Below are 18,377 nucleotides of genomic sequence, written 5' to 3' on the forward strand. Positions count from 1 at the left end.
TTGTTTCAGGTCTCCTCTGATTTGTTTAGTGTATATTTTTCTGGGGTCGTTGTTGCCCTGTTAGCATTCTGTTCTCTCATTCATCTGTTCTACTGTGGAAAAAATGACAAGACAGAAAAACTGACCTCAAAAAAAGAAAAAGAGGCAGTACTGACTGCCAGGGACCTAATCGATACGGACGTTAGTAAGATGTCAGAAATAGAATTCAGAATGACGATTATAAGGATACTAGATGGGCTTGTAAAAAACATGGAAGATACTAGAGAAACCCTTTCTGAAGAAATAAAAGAACTAAAATCTAACCAAGTGGAAATCAAAAAGGCTATTAATGAGGTACAATCAAAAAATGGAGGCTCTAACTGCTAGGATAAATGAGGCTGAGGCAAGAATTAGTGATATAGAAGCCCAAATGATGGAAAATAAAGAAGCTGAGAAAAAGAGATAAACAACTACTGGATCACAAGGGCAGAACTTGAGAGATAAGTGATACCATAAGATGAAACAATATTAGAATAATTGGGATCCCAGAAGAAGAAGAAAGAGAGAGGGGGGCAGAAGGTATTGGAGCAAATTATAACAGAGAACTTCCCTAATTTGTGGCAGGAAACCAGCATCAAAATCCAGGAGGCACAGAGAACCCCACCTCAAAATCAATAAAAATAGGTAAACACCCTGACATCTAATAATAAAACTTACCAGTCTCAGAGACGAAGAGAAAATCCTGAAAGCAGCTCGGGACAAGAGGTCTGTAACCTACAATGGTAGAAACATTAGATTGGCAACAGACCTATCCACAGAGAAATGGCAGGCCAGAAAGGACGGGCATGCTATCTTCAGAGCATTAAACAAGAAAAATATGCAGCCAAGAATACTATATCCAGCTAGGCTGTCATTGAAAATAGAAGGAGAGATCAAAAGCTTCCAGGACAAACAAAACCTAAAAGAATTTGCAAACACGAAACAAGCCTACAAGAAATATTCAAAGGGGTCCTCTAAGCAAAGAGAGAGCATAAAAGTAACATAGACCAGAAAGGAACACAGACAATATAGAGTAACAGTCACCTTACAGGCAATACAATGGCACTAAATTCATATCTTTCAATAGTTACTCTGAACGTAAATGTGGTAAATGCCCAAATCAAAGACACAGGGTATCAGATTGGATAAAAAAAACAAGACCCATCAATATGCTGTCTGCAAGAGACTCATTTTAGACCCAAAGACACCCCCAGATCGAAAATGAGGGGGTCAAATACCATTTACCATGCTAATGGACACCAAAAGAAAGCTGGGGTGGCAATCCTTATATCAGACACATTAGATTTTAAACCAAAGACTATAATAAGAGATGAGGAAGGACACTATATCCTACTTAAAGGGTCTATCCGACAAGAAGATCTAACAATTATAGGCCGCTGCTGCGTCGGGGCCTCGGGGGCTGCTCCGGGCTCCGCTCATGTCACAGGCGTCTTCGCGTGCGGCCCGAAGGGCTGCGAGAGTGAGGGCGAGGCCGGGAGGGCTGGGATCAGGAATCACCTTCAGACCAGTCTGGTGAAACGTTGCCAGAAATTAAGAAAACATACCTCTTGTTCTTTGGCATGGATAAATGTTCAGTGAGAGGATTAGACTTGGCTGAACAGACTCCTGTTTTATTAGAGCATAAAGCCATGGCAGCTAGTCTCTTGGATATAGGAAATTCCTTTGGTAACCCAACTAGTCCTTTAGATAACAGATGTAGAAATTCATCGGTGGAAGAAGATGATGATGATGTTGTATTTATTGAATCTATACAACCTCCTTCAACTTCTACTCCAGCAGGAGCTGATCAAAGAAATTTTATATTTGCTTCATCAAGAAATGAAAGGCTACAAGGAAATTATTCCATAATTCTTCCTTCCTCAAGAGATTTGGCTTCTGAGAAGGGAAATACCAAGACTGCAGTAGGACCTTTTAATCCTGGTAGAATGAATGTGGCAGGAGTTGAATTTCAGAATGGAGGATATGCAACTCACCATAGTCCTGATTCTTGGATCTCCCAGTCAGCATCATTTCCCTGTAATCAGAAACAGCCAGGGGTGGATTCTTTATCACCAGTGGCCTCCCTTCCTAAACAGATTTTCCAGTCTTCAGTCCAACAGCAACTTACAAAACCAGCTAAAATCACTTGTGCACACTGCAAAAAACCTTTACAGAAGGGACAGACAGCTTATCAACGAAAAGGATCAGCTCACCTCTTTTGTTCTACCACCTGCCTTTCTTCCTTCTCTCATAAGCGCACTCCAAAGAAACGCAATGTAATAAGTAAAAAAGATGTACCTACAAAAAGGGCTACTAATGTTCCTCAAGTTGAGTCAAGAGAATCCTCCCAAGAATTTTGTAGTACGTCTTTGCCTCCCTATGAAGACAACCAGAATCTTAGAAAAAGAATTAATAAATCGAGATGTATAATCTGTAGTAAACTAACAGAGATTCGCCATGAAGTCAGCGTTAATAATGTAATACATAAACTGTGCAGTAACCAGTGCTTTAATAAGTACAGGTTGGCCAATGGACTAATAATGAATTGCTGTGAACAGTGTGAAGAGTACTTGCCCAATAAAAGTGCTGGAAACAATGTCCTGATCATTGAAGGTCAGCAGACAAGATTTTGCTGCCAAGGTTGTGTTAATGAATATAAACAGATGCTGGAAACAAAATCAAAAAATTTGTCAGCATCAGAAAACAGAAAAAGGAATGCTGTTAGAGAAGAAGAAAATGAAAGAAAATCATATGGACCATTGAATACTCTTTTAGAAAAAAAAGAGGGAATACCAGAGAAAAAGGAAAAGACTTCAGAGCTACAGGTTTTGGCAGAATATAGCACAGATACATCACTGATCAAGCAGGATGTGAATTTACCTTCTTCTATGTTAACCATAGCTGATAAATTTCAAGAGCCGCTGGAAGAGAAAAAATCAGAAGACTGCATTATATCAGTTGTACTTTCTACAGACCCAGGTACATGGCCCCGAATTTTGAATACTAAACAACGGGACATTCTTGTTGAAAACGATCCACCTCAAGTAAGAAATTTTAACTTTCCAAAAGACAATACAGGGAGGAAGTTTTCAGAAACTTACTACACACGAATTCTTCCAAATGGTGATAAAACCACTAGATCCTGGTTACTTTATTCGACTGCAAAAGATTCTGTATTTTGTTTGTATTGCAAACTCTTTGGGGAAGGAAAAAATCAACTGAAGAATGAGAATGGGTGCAAAGATTGGCAGCATTTATCACATATTCTTAGCAAACATGAGGAAAGTGAAATGCATATCAACAATAGTGTTAAGTATTCAGAATTAAAATCTGATTTGAAAAAAAATAAAACTGTGGAATCTGCAGAACATGGATTACATGAGAATGAGAAAAATGATGGTGTGCTCTTGTTGTACACATAATATGCCTGATGTGGTTCTTGACATAATAGGGTCTTAAATTTATTCAGAAAAGATCTATACCCTAATGGTCAGTACCATTTTTGTTGGGAGGCTCCTGTGACTTTCAGCAGTTCGTTAGCAATAAGTATAATAGCAAATAAATAGTAAAGAATGTTTCTGTTCCAAATTCTAAAGCTAATTGGGTTCAGTAGTAATTAATGCAGATTTCAATAAAGGCAGTTGTTACTTTTTCATTCTGTGTCAATTCACACCTTTTACAACTGGCATTTGAGGACTGACATTTAACATGTTTGGTTAATTTTCTGTTCTGATTACTTTGCAAGAGGGAGAAGAAAGGCTTCAATTTATCAATACTAGTTTGAACAAGATACTGTGTGACTATTCTCATCATTATTAAGGTAAAAACATTCAGAAACAGTTTGAGAGTAGAATGGAATCTGAAACTGCAGCTTTTTGCTATTAAACCAAATACCTGTGATTTATTTCTTTTGGGCAAAACATTTTTTTATTATCTGAGCAAAACAGCATTATTTGTTACATTATATTAAGGTGATTAATTTGCATTTTATTGGTCTTAATTTATAAATGTTTTTGCTTTTATTGTTGTGTGAGAACTATAAGAATAAAGAGTGTATACCTATTTTTATGTTAGTACAAATCTAAGAAATATTAAAAATATGTTAAGTCAAAAAAAAAAAAGAAGATCTAACAATTATAAATATCTATGCCCCTAACATGGGAGCAGCCAATTATATAAGGCAATTAATAACAAAAGCAAAGAAACACATTGACAACAATACAATAATTGTGGGGGACTTTAACACCCCCCTGAATGAAATGGACAGATCCTCTAAGCAAAAGATCAACAAGGAAATAAAGACTTTAAATGACACACTGGACCAAATGGACTTCACAGATATATTCAGAACATTCCATCCCAAAGCAACAGAATACACATTCTTCTCTAGTGCCCATGGAACATTCTCCAGAATTGATCACATCCTAGGTCACAAAGCAGGTCTCAACCGCTACCAAAAGATTGGGATCATTCCCTGCATATTTTCAGACCACAATGCTTTGAAACTAGAACTCAATCACAAGAGGAAAGTCGGAAAGAACTCAAATACCTGGAGGCTAAAGAGCATCCTACTAAAGAATGAATGGGTCAACCAGGAAATTAAAGAAGAATTAAAAAAATTCATGGAAACCAATGAAAATGAAAACACAACTTTTCCAAATCTTTGGGATGGAGCAAAGGCGGTCCTGAGAGGAAAGTATATAGCAATACAAGTCTTTCTCAAGAAGCAAGAAAGGTCTCAAATACACAACCTAACCCTTCACCTAAAGGAGCTAGAGAAAGAACAGCAAATAAAGCCTAAACCCAGCAGGAGAAGAGACATAGTAAAAATCAGAGCAGAAATCAATGTAATAGACACCAAAAGAACAGTAAAACAAATCCACAAAACTAGGAGTTGGTTCTTAGAAAGAATTAATAAGACTGATAAACCCCTGGACAGACTTATCAAAAAGAAAAATGACCCAATAAATAAAATCATGAATAAGAGAGGAGAGATTATAACCAACACCAAAGAAATACAAACGATTATAAGAACATATTGTGAGCAACTCTATGCCAGCAAATTAGATAATCTGGAAGAAATGGATGCATTCCTAGAGATGTATAAACTACCAAAACTGAACCAAGAAGATATAGAAAACCTGAACAGACCCATAACCACTAAGGAAATTGAAGCAGTCATCAAAAATCTCCCCACAAACAAGAGCCCAGGGCCAGATGGTTTCCCAAGGGAATTCTACCAAACATTTAAAGAATTAGTATCTATTCTTCTGAAACTGTTCCAAAAAATAGAAATGGAAGGAAAACTTCCATGCTCATTTTATGATGCCAGCATTACCTTGATCCCAAAATCAGACAAAGACCTCATCAAAAAGGAGAATTACAGACCAATATCCCTGATGAACATGGATGCAAATATTCTCACCAAAATACTAGCCAATGGGATCCAACAGTGCATTAAAAGGATTATTCACCACGACCAAGTGGGATTTATCCCTGGGCTGCAAGGTTGATTCAACATCTGCAAATCAATTAATATGATAGAATACATTAATAAAAGAAAGAACAAGAATCCTATGATCCTCTCAATAGATGCAGAAAAAGCATTTGACAAAGTACTGCATCCTTTCTTTATTACAACTCTTCAGAGTGTAGGGATAAATGGCACGTACCTCAATATCATAAAATCCATCTATGAAAAACCCATAGCAAATGTCATTCTCAATGGGGAAAAACCGAGAGCTTTCCCCCTAAGGTCAGGAACGCGGCAGGTATGTTCACTATCACCACTACTATTCATCATAGTACTAGAAGTCCTAGCCACAGCAATCAGACAACAAAAAGAAATAAAAGCTTCCAAATCATCAAAGAAGTCAAACTCTCACTCTTTGCAGATGATATAATACTTTATGTGGAAAACCCAAAAGACTCCACCCCAAAACTGCTAGAACTCATACAGGAATTCAGTCAAGTGGCAGGATATAAAATCAATGCACAGAAATCAGTGGCATTCCTATGCACCAACAAGACAGAAGAAAGATAAATTAAGGAGTCAATCCCACTTACAATTGCACCCAAAACCATAAGATACATAGGAATAAATCTAACCAAAGAGGCAAAGAATCTGTACTCAGAAAACTATAAAATACTCATGAATCACATTGACGAAGACACAAAGAAATGGAAAAACATTTCATGCTCATGGATTAGAAGAACAAATATTGTGAAGATGTCAGTGCTACCTAGAGCCATCTACACATTCAGTGCAATCCCCATCGAAATACCATCCACTTTTTTCAAAGAAATGGAACAAATAATCCTAAAATTTGTATGGAACCAGAAAAGACCTGAATAGCCAGAGGAATACTGAAAAAAGAAAAGCAAAGCTGGCGGCATCACAATTCCGGACTTCAAGCTCTATTACAAAGCTGTCATCATCAAGACAGTATGGTACTGGCACAAAAACAGACACATAGATGATTGGAACAGAATAGAGAGCCCAGAATTGGACCCCCAACTCTATGGTTAACTAATTTTCTACAAAGCGGATAAGAATGTCCAATAGAAAAAAAGACAGTCTCTTCAATAAATGGTGTTGGGAGAATTGGACAGCCACATGCAGAAGATTGAAACTGGACCATTTCCTTACACCACACAGAAAAATAGACTCAAAATGGATGAAAGAGCTAAATGTGAGACAGCAGTCCGTCAAAATCCTAAAGGAGAACACAGGCAGCAACCTCTTCGACCTCAGCCACAGCAACTTCTTAGAACATCTCCAAAGGCAAAGGAAGCAAGGGCAAAAAATGAACTGTTCGGACTTCATCAAGATAAAAAGCTTTTGCAAAGCAAAGGAAACAGTCCACAAAACCAAAAGACAACCGACAGAATGGGAGAAAATATTTGCAAATGACATATCAGATAAAGGGCTAGGATCCAAAATCTATAAAGAACTTATCAAACTCAACACCCAAAGAACAAATAATCTAATCAAGAAATGGGCAGAAGACATGAACAGACATTTTTCCAAAGAAGACATCCAAATGGCCAACAGACACATGAAAAAGTGCTCAACATCGCTCGGTATCAGAGAAATCGAAATCAAAACCTCCATGAGATACTACCTCACACCCGTCAGAATGGCTAAAATTAACAAGTCAGGAAATGATAGATGTTGGTGAGGATGCAGAGCAAGGGAAACTGTCCTACGCTGTTGGTGGGAATGCAAGCTGGTGCAGCCACTCTGGAAAACAGTATGGACGTTCCTCAAACAGGTGAAAATAGAGCTACCCTATGACCCAGCAATTGCACTACTGGGTATTTACCCAAAGATGCAAATATAAGGATCCGAACGGGTACGTGCACCCCAATGTTTATAGCAGCAATGTCCACAATAGCCAAACTGTGGAAAGAGCCGAGATGTCCTTCGACAGATAAATGGATAAAGAAGATGAGGTGGGTGTATATATATAATATACACAATGGAATATTACTCAGCCATCAGAATGGATAAATACTTACTATTTACATTGACATGGATGGAACTAGAGGTATTATGCTAAGTGAAATACGTCAAGCAGAGAAAGACAATTATCATATGGTTTCACTCACATGTGGAATGTAAGAAACAGTGCAGAGGACCATAGGGGAATGGAGGGAAAATTGAATGGAAAGTCATCAGAGAGGGAAACAAACCATGAGAGACTCTTCACTCTAGGAAACAAACTGAGGGTTGCAGGAGGGGAGGTAGGCAGGGTAACTGGGTGATGGACAGTAAGGAGGACACGTGATGGAATGAGCCCTGTGTGTTATATGCAACTGATGAATTATTGAACTCTCCATCTGAGACTAATGATGTACTATGTGTTGGTTAATTGAGTTTAAGAAAAAAAAAGGAATTTCAAACTGTCTTTTCAAAAAGTGATCTGCATCATTTTAACGAAGCCTAGTGGGATGGACAGATTTTCTTAAGTTAAAAAGCCTTCATCCGTATCACGTTTGTCATCCACTCACCTTCTAAATCTGCATAATATCCTATCCTGCTTAAGACATATTTAGGTCAAATAGATATTAGGAGGAAGATTTTTTTTTAACTATTTGAACTTAAAATGACTATGAGTGTTAAACATTTAAGAACCCATTCTGAATGTCCTTGAAAAGTTGTTATGGTGGGTGTTGTTCTTCAGTTTCACTACCTTATGCTCTTTGCTTCCTATCAATGCCTTTTCAGAAGATTCTGGATTTGGTTAGATTAAAAACATGTAAGTATTGTGGGGGACGGGTTAGGGGGTTAAGGAAACACGGATTATGGTCGTGGATATACTGCAGAATTGGAGTCATCCTGGACAAGTAACTTAGACTCTCTGGGCTTAAATTTTATATTATCTGTGAAAACAGAAAATCAACCAGATACTATTTTTTTCCACAGTAAAATAAATACTTATTTCACTTTACAATGTAAACCCATCTCTAAGTCATGATGGAGGCATTCTCTGGGAAGATGGGGAATTTTGCCATTTAAAGAACAATGGCAAAAATCCTATTTGAACATTAATCTCTACTATGGGGATTATTCAATCATTTATTTTGCCACTCTATTTTGTTGAAAGTTGTATAAGGTCCGCCTGCCAACTGCAGGCTTCATTCATTTGATGTCCATGAATGCAATGTGCCACAGAAAACTTGACACTCTATTTGCTTGATTCCCTAGCCTCCCATCACTTCCTTCTGGTCCCTTTTTGTATTAGAAATACTTTTGTGTTTTATCTCAGCATTCCAGTTACCCTGTCCCCCAGATGAGATCATTACCCAAGGGCCTAAGGTAATGGCTCTCCCACCTCCTTCCGGCTGGGCCCCCAAGCAAGGGTCAAGTTCCTCTTCATATATTTAAAAGAAAACAAAACAAACAACAAAAAAAACAGTGCATGCTATAGTGGTTAAGCAACATTTAACTTTACATCAACAGATACCCGATGTTTCAGGACCTAAAAACAGGCATATTTTGTTTAATGCAATACACAAAGCCATTTTCATGCATTAAGATTATAGAGACTCAAAATTAACATGTAATGTAATTTCTTAAAGCACTTGACCATTCTCCATCCACATGCTGGACCTTGCTAGGGATTTGATGGTTAGCGTCAAGGGATCGTGATTTGGATAGGATCCGTGGTGTAGGCTTGATGGGTATGAGGGAGAATGATGGCCTCCTTCCCTATCGGCCTTCACACCACCAGGCTGTATGACTTGAGGTCAGTTTCTTAACCTCTGGTGCCTCAGTACCGTCATCCATGCAGTGGAGGTAAGACTGACTCACAGGATTGCCGTACCTGTTGAAGTATTTGTTATTACATGTGAAGCGCATAGAACATTACCCAGCATATGAGCACTGTGTAAGCGATGGCCCTGATTATTACATGAACACTTTGAATACAGACTTGCCTCTCATTCCTCTGTTCAGTCTAGTTTGGTGGGTGCCAAAATGTAGTGCACACAAGCGTTACTGTATCTGGTTGCATTCAGTAATTTTCAAGGGTAATTGTCATGTTTGTGTGTATTCATTTTGTGCTGACCCTATAATATTTTATAGGTATACAATAGATGAGACTTTATTATATAAAATAGGTCTGAACACAGTCCTAGGTCTGTGCTAGGATATTGAGTAGAGTGGTTTAAACAGTTGAATTACTTTTCCTGGTTGACGCTGAAGTCAGTTTCTTGATCCCTCCAAAATGAGTTGACTTCCCTATAATTGTCTTCTGTTCTTTTCCTCTCTTCTGCATATGTATTTTGCCTTTGAAGATTAGTTTGCAGTTTTGTTAAGTGACGATAGTGATGCTTGTCTTTTACAGTGTGCTGGAGAATTGGAATTAATATATGTTCATTATCATTAAAAGGATAGTGCATACAGGAGGCATTCTGTAATTGGTGGCTCTTGTTATTTCCCTAGTAGAATTGACCCATTAACTTTGTGGTGTATATCATTTTGTTTGTCACAGACTTTATTCCCTCCATTCTTTGAATATCTGCTTTTTCTAGATACAGTTCTAGGTGTTGGGAACTATAGAGGTGAACGAGGTGGGAGAGGTCCCCGCTCTCAGAGTTTATATCATTATCTGTTGTGTTTCTTACTAATGTATCTAGAGTGAATGTTTGAATTCATTTTTATTTAGTTCCTTTTAGATAGTTTCAATGTACTATTGACTATGTTGTTATTGCAACAACTCGGTAGAGGATTTACCCTGATAACTGTGTTTTGCCCCACAGCTCTTTCAAGCACTTGATTGGAGGACTGGATGATGTTTCCAATAAAGCATATGAGGATGCAGAAGCTAAAGCAAAGTAAGTGACATTTTTTTTCCTTTGGCCTTAGTCTTGATTTAAAGAAAATGATTTTGAAGAAAAATAAGATTACATATTTTATTGAACTTAAAAACCCCAGCACTCTGACAGGAAGAAACTAATTCCTTAGAAGGAAAAAAAAAAAAACAAATTTCAAGGTAATGATTAAATACTATGCTTACTTAGTGTGTCTCTTCTTAAACACGAAATCATAATTTTGGAAGGAAGATCATCTCAACAAGGGAAAATGGTAAGTTTAAAATCCAATATAAGTAATTGAATCCAAACACATTATTTCTCCCATTGAAAATACTTTTAAACGAATGGTGGTGGTTGTGTTCAATAGTTGTTTGTGAAATTGTACGGAAAGTAATAAGCCTGGAAACATTTTCTGGTGCAAATACATTGTTGATTTACATTGAGCTGGAGTGGCACAAAGATAACAGAATGATGTGAGATAGTATGTATCCCATGAATTACCATTTTTGTATAAGAAAATACAATTTAATCTACTGATAATACTTTAAAACAAAGCTTTCATCTTTTTGACAAAGATTAGAAATTATTTGAGATTGGCTTTTGCTGAAAAACATTCTAGGTTATTTTTAAAAAATTGTAATCTTTAGAATCCTGCCCTCTTTTTTTCCAAGGAGCGAATTTAAGGAAAAGCAATTCAGTATTGATATCACACAGGACACCTGAAGGATTAAACGGACAAAAATTTATCAGTACCTAGATAGCTCAGGGATAGAATTTGGTTAGTTTTGTAGTAACCTCAAAAGCAAATAATAATAATAATAATAATAATAATAATAATAAAAGTGCTTTTGTCTTGAGAATCCAGGAAGATGAAAAATTTGGTCTAGCACTTAAAAAGTACCATAGTTCATTTCAGCTGATAAAATTCTATTATTTTAAAGCAGTCTAAATATATTCACAATTTCTTCTCTATATATTTGCTTTCGTTTCCTCTGCTCTTTGGAGGGACACAGACATATGTCCTGAGGTCAGACGTAGCAGAGCCTTTGCAGAGGTTTGCTTAGACAATTGCATGAGCCAGTTTTAACACCAAACGCTACACAATGATGGGGATTGCTGGTACTGTGGATGATAGATATTAATTTTCTGGTTTTCTATAATAGTTTAAAATACACATTAATGCTAAGTTTAGACTTTAGTTTCTGGTATTCGCACTAATCCTACTGAGATGGAAGAAGGGACCGTTTAAAATCCTTACCAGTTTTAAAAATTATAAAACTCCCTTTGTTATTATTGGACTTTATCCTTAGAGGAACATGTGCTGTATAAGAACTCATAATTTATGTTAGCATGTTTTTTCTTAGGTATATATATACAGTTAAGATTGTCTTGGGTCATTTCATATACATATAGATATCACATTATATACATTTTGTATATATAACTGGTGGTAATATTCAAAATTCATCTAAAATCTACATGAGCAACCGTCTAAATACTTCTTCAGTTACTAGAAAAAATCAGAGGTCTTTTAAGCTAAAGCATTCTTTGGTCTATTTCTGCTTCCTGCTAAATTTTAGATTCTCGTAATGAAAGTTTCTGTATAACTCCTATCTGCCCAAAGTTGAGTCCAGTCACAGGCTTAAAGGTGGGCGGTGCTGGGAAAGCGACTTGAATTGGCTGTCTCCTTCTTGGTGTCCCACTGGCTTTATAAAGCGAGCTGTGTGTGCATCTCATGAATTCTGGGCATTTGTGGGCTCACGTGCTCATGCCTCAACCAAAAGTAACAAGGAAAATAAATACGCTGAGGTTGAGATCAGACAATTACAAGATAGGAAGGGTGAGGATACTTCTCACTGGAGGGGAATCAGTATGAAGAATACCATCCCGGACGCGGGGTAGGAACCTTGGGTTCTGTTTCTGCCTCTGTCATTTCCAGCCAAGTGATCTGGGTCATGAGTTATCACTGCCTCTCAATGTCCTTATCTTACCTTTAATAGGGTATTTCTGTGATGTAATTGATGGCAGTGTGTAGAAATACCGTGTAAATTATAAAGGACTGTAAATGATATTGTTGGTAGTAGTAATCACTGGAAGTATATCCTAGTGCATTTGATAAATTGCTGCATATTGATCATGTAAAACTTCCTGGACAGGAAGTATTTACTCTGATGTACACAAACTACTCTCACTTTGGCAGCATATCCTAAAATTTAACCTAGACTGGAAGATATCCATAAATACCATTTTTGTAAAAATGGTAACATTTATTTAAAAGAAAGTTCAGGGGTTCCTGGGTGACTCAAATGAGTCCATTCATGTGTTTTAATCTACAGCCACTTGATCTGAGTATAGACTTAAAGACCCTGCACTGAGTTTCTGTAAAAGTCAGCTCAGGTCATGATCTTAGGGTCGTGAGTTCAAGCCCCGTCTTGGGCTCCATGCTGTGCATGGAGCCTACTTAAAAAAAAAAAAAAAAAAAAAAGTTAACGATTAACGAGCAAAGAAGGGCAATAAAATGACTACTTCCATCTAAGTGGCTTAGACTATTGTTAGTTGAGCCAAAATTTGATAGAACTTAGTTATTATATATCCATGGATATAAGTTAACTAGGAGAGATTAGTTTAAACTTTTCTAGTTCAATTAATACTAAATCCAAATGAATGCATAACCCATGTTCCTTAATATTGATTATTTCTTAGAAAAGGGGAATACCTTGATGAAAAAAAAAGTCTAAAACCACTGATCCAAAATCTAGAAAAATTGATAAATGTAACATTTATCCCTCAAAACAGACAACTACATGAATATATCCTGGCAAAGGTCTTTGTTACACCCTTTACACTGTTTGCAAAAACATAAAAATACATAAAAAATAATAATATCTGAAGATTTCTGAAGTTGAAAGTATCATTTTAATTAGGTGTCCTATCACTCAGAGGTAAACTCTGAATTATTCCCCAGGCAAAGCTTTGTAGTTGAACTAACAAGTTTAAATGTCTCTTTGTGTTAACACTGTTGTCTCTTTATTAGATTTCTTCCCCTTAAGTACATTGTGCCTTCATCGTTGTATTTAAGGAGCTTCTAAGGTTTGCCATTTCAGGGCCTGTGGACATGCACTAATTGGTCGAAATTCCCTGGATAATTCTTATAAAGCCTCTACATCTCTATATAGATCACAGAATCTGTACCATTTAGAACTGAGGTGCTGATTGGCTCCATCGTGTAAGCATTATTTTTTAAGATCTCCTTGATTTTGCGGAATCCCCTAAAGATGAGATTGGTATTTCTTAAAGCCCCACTAAAAGGATCACGTTATTTCTCCACATGAAATTATGTTGGTGTTGTCTCACCGACGATGCCTGTTTGGGTAAAAAGAGAAAAAAAGTAGGCCTGACTGCAAACATCAATCAAGGTTTAGAAGTTCATTTGTGAGAAACTCAGCTAGTAGCATAATCAAGCCGCAGTGGCAGGATGGTCCACAAAAGGTACTGAGCATCGCTTGCATTCGGTGCGGGAGCTGGTCCAGGAGATTGCTGGAGAGGTATGTCCCAGGGAGGTGGTTCTCAGAACTCCTCTGTGCTGGTATGTGCCTTCCACCTGCCTCAAAACATCTATTTCCTACAAAGAAAATTATTCTTGACAGGAACTTTACCTTTATGGCATGTTTAAGCTCCTCTTGATTGCTGCTAATTATCCACTAAGGGCTTCTCTTTCTAAAATATGAAGTTATCATCACAAAGATATTAGAAGAGACAACAGCAGATCAAAGTTAAGCATCATTAAGCCTTATTTAGAGCAGAAAGTAGCATGTGTGGTGAAAGGTACACATTATTTCCTTTGGGAATATGTATTCGTTCAGTTAATAAACATTTAGAAATTTACTTAATAATGAGTCAGGAATTGCACTTCACGACGTGCATACCAAGTGCAAAACCTGTTTTCTTTTTTTCTTTTTTTAAGATTTTTATTTATTTCACAGAGAAAGACACAGTGAGAGCAGGAACACAAGCAGGGCGAGTGGGAGAGGGAGAAGCACGCTTCCTGCTGAGCAGGGAGCCCGATGAGGGGCTCAATCCCAGGACCCTGGGATCATGACCTGAGCCGAAGGCAGACGCTTAACAACTGAGCCACCCAGGCGCCCCAAAACCTGTTTTCTAATACGAAGCATTTTGCAGTTCTGACAGCTCTGGGAATATAGATTCATAAGTGCATTTATTTATGGTCTAAATTGATGATTCTCAACATTGTTCTTCACAAGGAACTTTCTCATACAAAATTTACATAAACCTGCAAATGAGTCCAGTCATATGTTTTAATCTACGACATCACTTGATCTGAATATAGATTTAAAGACCCTGCACTCTCTAGCCGCCCCCGCCCCACCCCCGCCACAGAAGCATTAACCACGTTCATTCACTTTGACTCATGCACTGATTTAGCCAACAAATATTCTCTGTGTTCCTACAAAATGCTACATATAAAGCAGTGAATAAAATAGACATATGTCTTGCCTTCATGGTGCATATGGGGAGAGAGACACACATTACTGATTCCCTGAGGAAATGACATTTTATCTAGATTTGAGCTGAATTGTAAAGAATTAGCTGGTACTGGCTAGGCAAGAATTAGTTGGTATTAGCTGGGCAAGGAAGTGCAGAGAGCATTGTAGCCGGGGAAATAGCATTTGCAAAGCCCCCTGTGTAGGAAACAAGACTGCCTCGTCAAGGAACCAAAGTACCAACAAGGCTGGGACCTAGAATGCAAATGTCAGAGATCGGATGTTAAAGAATTAGGAAAATCACTTCAGGCTTGTCAGTTACCAAAAGAGATCAGTTGGTTTACATTGTAATTGAGCACCCTTTCCTCCGCATTTGGAGGAGTACAGAGTGAAAGCAGAGAGAAGCAACAGAGTATTTTCCAGGGGAAAGCTGATGGTAGATAGGGCTAGAATGAGAGCAGTAAGAATAAAGAAAGGCAGTTGAGAGGCAGCAAAGTCAGCAGGTCTCCTGAAGGAAATAGATGTTGGTGACGAAGGGGAGCATGGATGAGGATGATGCAAGGATCTGGGGTCTGGAAATCAGAGGGAGGCAATGGCATCCGATCACCAAAATAGAATATGGTTGCCAGGTTTGAAGAGCAGGGTGACCTCGAATTGATTTCTGCTCAGGCTATATACAGAGAACCCTTGAGAATAGTTGGGCAGGTCTGGAGCTCAGAGAGGAGGTTGGTATTCATTTGAGAATATGAGTATTTATGTGGTAGGTGGAATTAAAGATGTGGATGAGATAGAAAGTAGAGAATTAGAGTAGAGTATCCTGGCACTGAGGGTTTGTTCTTGAGGAACTAGCATTTAAAACTCCGTGAAAGGAGAAGGACCAACTGCACGCGCACGCGCGCACATGCACGCACACACACACACACACACACACACACACACACACAGACTGAAAAGGAGACAGGAGAAGTAGAAGCAAAGCCAGATGCATCACAGAAGCCAGAAACAGAGTGCGTTTCAAGAATGAGGGAGGAGACTATGGGATGTTGCATGCTTTCGAGAGTTCTAGTGCATTGGTTAACAAACACCCATCGGATTTCTCAAACCACTGGTTCACACTCACTTTAGGTTGGGTAGGGATTGAGTCCCCTAATAGGGGCTGAAAACAAATCTGGTGTGAAGAAACAAGGGTCAATGTGCTTATATGAAATTCTAGGAAATATCAAGTAAACGTGTAGGGGAAAGTTATGGATCTTCAGTATTGAGAGAGGAAGGAGCATGGTTAGTCCAGGAGAGATGGAGAGAGTTTAAAAGTCTAAGCAAGTGGGTCTCAGGTCTTTTTAACCATCATAGACAAAAGCAGATTTTGTGATGTGATTTCTTACTTAAAAAGGTCTTGCTTTTCTGTTTTAATTAGGTACTATTCCTTGAGGTTTAAATGCTGTCCTCTCGGGGTGTGTGGGTGGCTCAGTCGTTAAGCGTCTACCTTCGGCTCGGGTCATGATCCCAGGGTCCTGGGATCGAGCCCCACATCGGCTCCCTGCTCAGCAGGAAGCCTGCTTCTCCCTCTCCCACTCCCCCTGCTTGTGTTCCCTCTCTCACTGTGTCTCTCTCTGTCAAATAAATAAATAAAATCTTTAAAAAAATAAAAAATAAAAAAATAAATGCTGTCCTCTCTCTAGAGAACCTGTAAAAAATCTAAAATTCTCCCAAGATGAATTAATATTTTTTCCTACCGTCTTAGCATAAATATGTATAAGCTCCTCCTGCAGAGATAAGCTGAGCCTCTCTCTGGGCACAGAGAGGAGAGAGGGACCCTGAGCAAGGAGCCACAAAATGACCAAAGATGTAAAGGTACCCCACATTGTGCGCCTCTCTCATATTTCCACTTACTCTCCACCTTGTCCTGAAAAATGGACTCTCAGAAGAGGTTTACATAGTTCAGAAAGAAAAAAGTAAACAAGAAAGCTGAAACTGTCATGTGGAGCCAGGAATAAGGAGTGTGCAAAGCAAGATCCTATCATGAGGGCATGAGAAAAAGGTGATGCCCAAAAATAGGCATCAGGATCGACTCCAACTTAGGGCCACGAAACAATGTAGTACCACAGTCGCTTCCTTGGACTCTTTGCAAAAACGAGAGAATATTGCCTGCATACAGACCACTTGTTTGACCTTGTGGCTTAGTCCAAATAAAAATTTTACTCCTCTTTCCATAACTAGTCCTCCTTGACTGAAAGCTCCCCTCTGTTTACAAGTTCATTTGCAAAGGAACATGTTAGCCTGGCTGGTATTTTCAGAACAGCTTTTGGTCGCCAAGCCTTGTTGTTTGACACAATGTGACAGCAGTAAAAGTGTTCTCTCGTTAAATTTCATTAGCAGAGACAACCCTTGAGCTGCTCACTCTGCTTGTCACGGGGCGGATGGTGGCTCTGTGCTCTTTGGCAAGTTACTCAGGCCTTTGGAAATACACTCATCAGAGGCATCTCAAAATAATGAAGCTATGCAAATCAGAACGGAGGTCTGCATTCTTCTTCAAGTCTTCCCAAATGCCCCGGGGTTGTCTAGTATCTAGCAAACATGAGATTTTAAATGCATAATCAAATACACATGAGTTTGCTCTTTGGAACACCCTGACTTTGAAAATTTTCCCTTTCTTACGAGGATTTCTCTGCCCGGCATTTTAGGGTAAAGATCTTAGTATTCCCACAATCTTATCAACAATTTACTTAAACTAACGTGGGCTTGATCTAAGCACTTCTCAGGGAAATGAGCCTGGAAAATTGTTTTTCCCCCTATGGAAAGAATTCAAGTGAGCAATAGGCCAATTAAATGGAAAGAACAGCAAATGGCTTTCTGAAATAGCCCTCACACCAGAATTAGAACTTGCTGACCACTTCCAGGGTTGAGTAGAGAGAAGACAGTCCTGTTCTCTGGGCAATAAAAATTGTTTTCCGTTTTATTGCAGGGCGAAAGCATAGGAGACTGAAATTTTCAGTGGTTGGCCCCTGAGCCTAATAAGCTGGCTTTCCTCTGTGCGAGAGCCATTTGGTTTTCCAACCCCAGCACATGCAGTCGGGCTGGCAGGAGGTATGGGACCATTGCTAGGGCCACTGGTGCTCAGAGATGAAAGGTTCATGTGAGTGGTAACTATAGAGCATCAAAGTCGCCTCTTGCAACTGCAGTCATACTGATTGAGTAGCTCTTTAAAAAAAAAAAAAAATGATTTTCAGGATAAAAGTACTTGGCCTTGGGTAGGAGTACTTTTTTTTCCTGTTTCATTAAAAATTTTAAAATGCTCAAAGGCCATTTGTTAATTTCTCCTCTGTAGTGTTACTCTTTAAGACTCCCTAGGTAGCAAGACTTTCTAAAGGTGAATCCCAGAATGTCCTTGCATGCAACCTATTGTAATTGACAAGAGCAGAGGTCTAAAGATAATTGAAAATTCTAGCACTGCTGACTTGCTTGGTGCGTGCTGACAAACCATTTGATTCTAGGCTGTTTCCTTGCTCCAAAAAGGAAGGATGTTTCCTTTATACCATT

The 18,377-nt window shown here is 38.4% G+C and overlaps 1 protein-coding gene and 1 pseudogene across 4 annotated transcripts in view; both read left to right on the forward strand.

The window, feature by feature from the left end:
• PRKG1 (protein kinase cGMP-dependent 1) overlaps positions 1-18,377 on the forward strand; it is a 1,232,275-nt gene that overhangs the window by 1,118,783 nt on the left and 95,115 nt on the right. For both annotated transcript variants that reach the window (XM_028104583.1, XM_028104582.1), the window contains exon 9: positions 10,285-10,359. In XM_028104583.1, coding sequence (XP_027960384.1) covers positions 10,285-10,359 — 75 coding nt within the window. The remainder of the gene's footprint in view (positions 1-10,284; positions 10,360-18,377) is intronic.
• On the forward strand, positions 1,509-4,064 carry LOC114210311 (zinc finger MYM-type protein 5 pseudogene; annotated as a pseudogene). 2 transcript variants are annotated; one of them, XR_015767091.1, is made up of 2 exons: positions 1,522-1,588; positions 1,819-4,064. The product of XR_015767091.1 is annotated as a zinc finger MYM-type protein 5 pseudogene, transcript variant X2 (transcript). The 2 variants fall into 2 exon arrangements; XR_015767090.1 differs by having other exon boundaries at positions 1,509-4,064.

The sequence above is a fragment of the Eumetopias jubatus genome, unplaced genomic scaffold, assembly GCF_037043125.1.
Source record: "Eumetopias jubatus isolate StellerSeaLion01/CBP00866 unplaced genomic scaffold, mEumJub1_p1.0 scaffold_17, whole genome shotgun sequence".
Classification (NCBI taxonomy): Eukaryota; Metazoa; Chordata; class Mammalia; order Carnivora; family Otariidae; genus Eumetopias; species Eumetopias jubatus.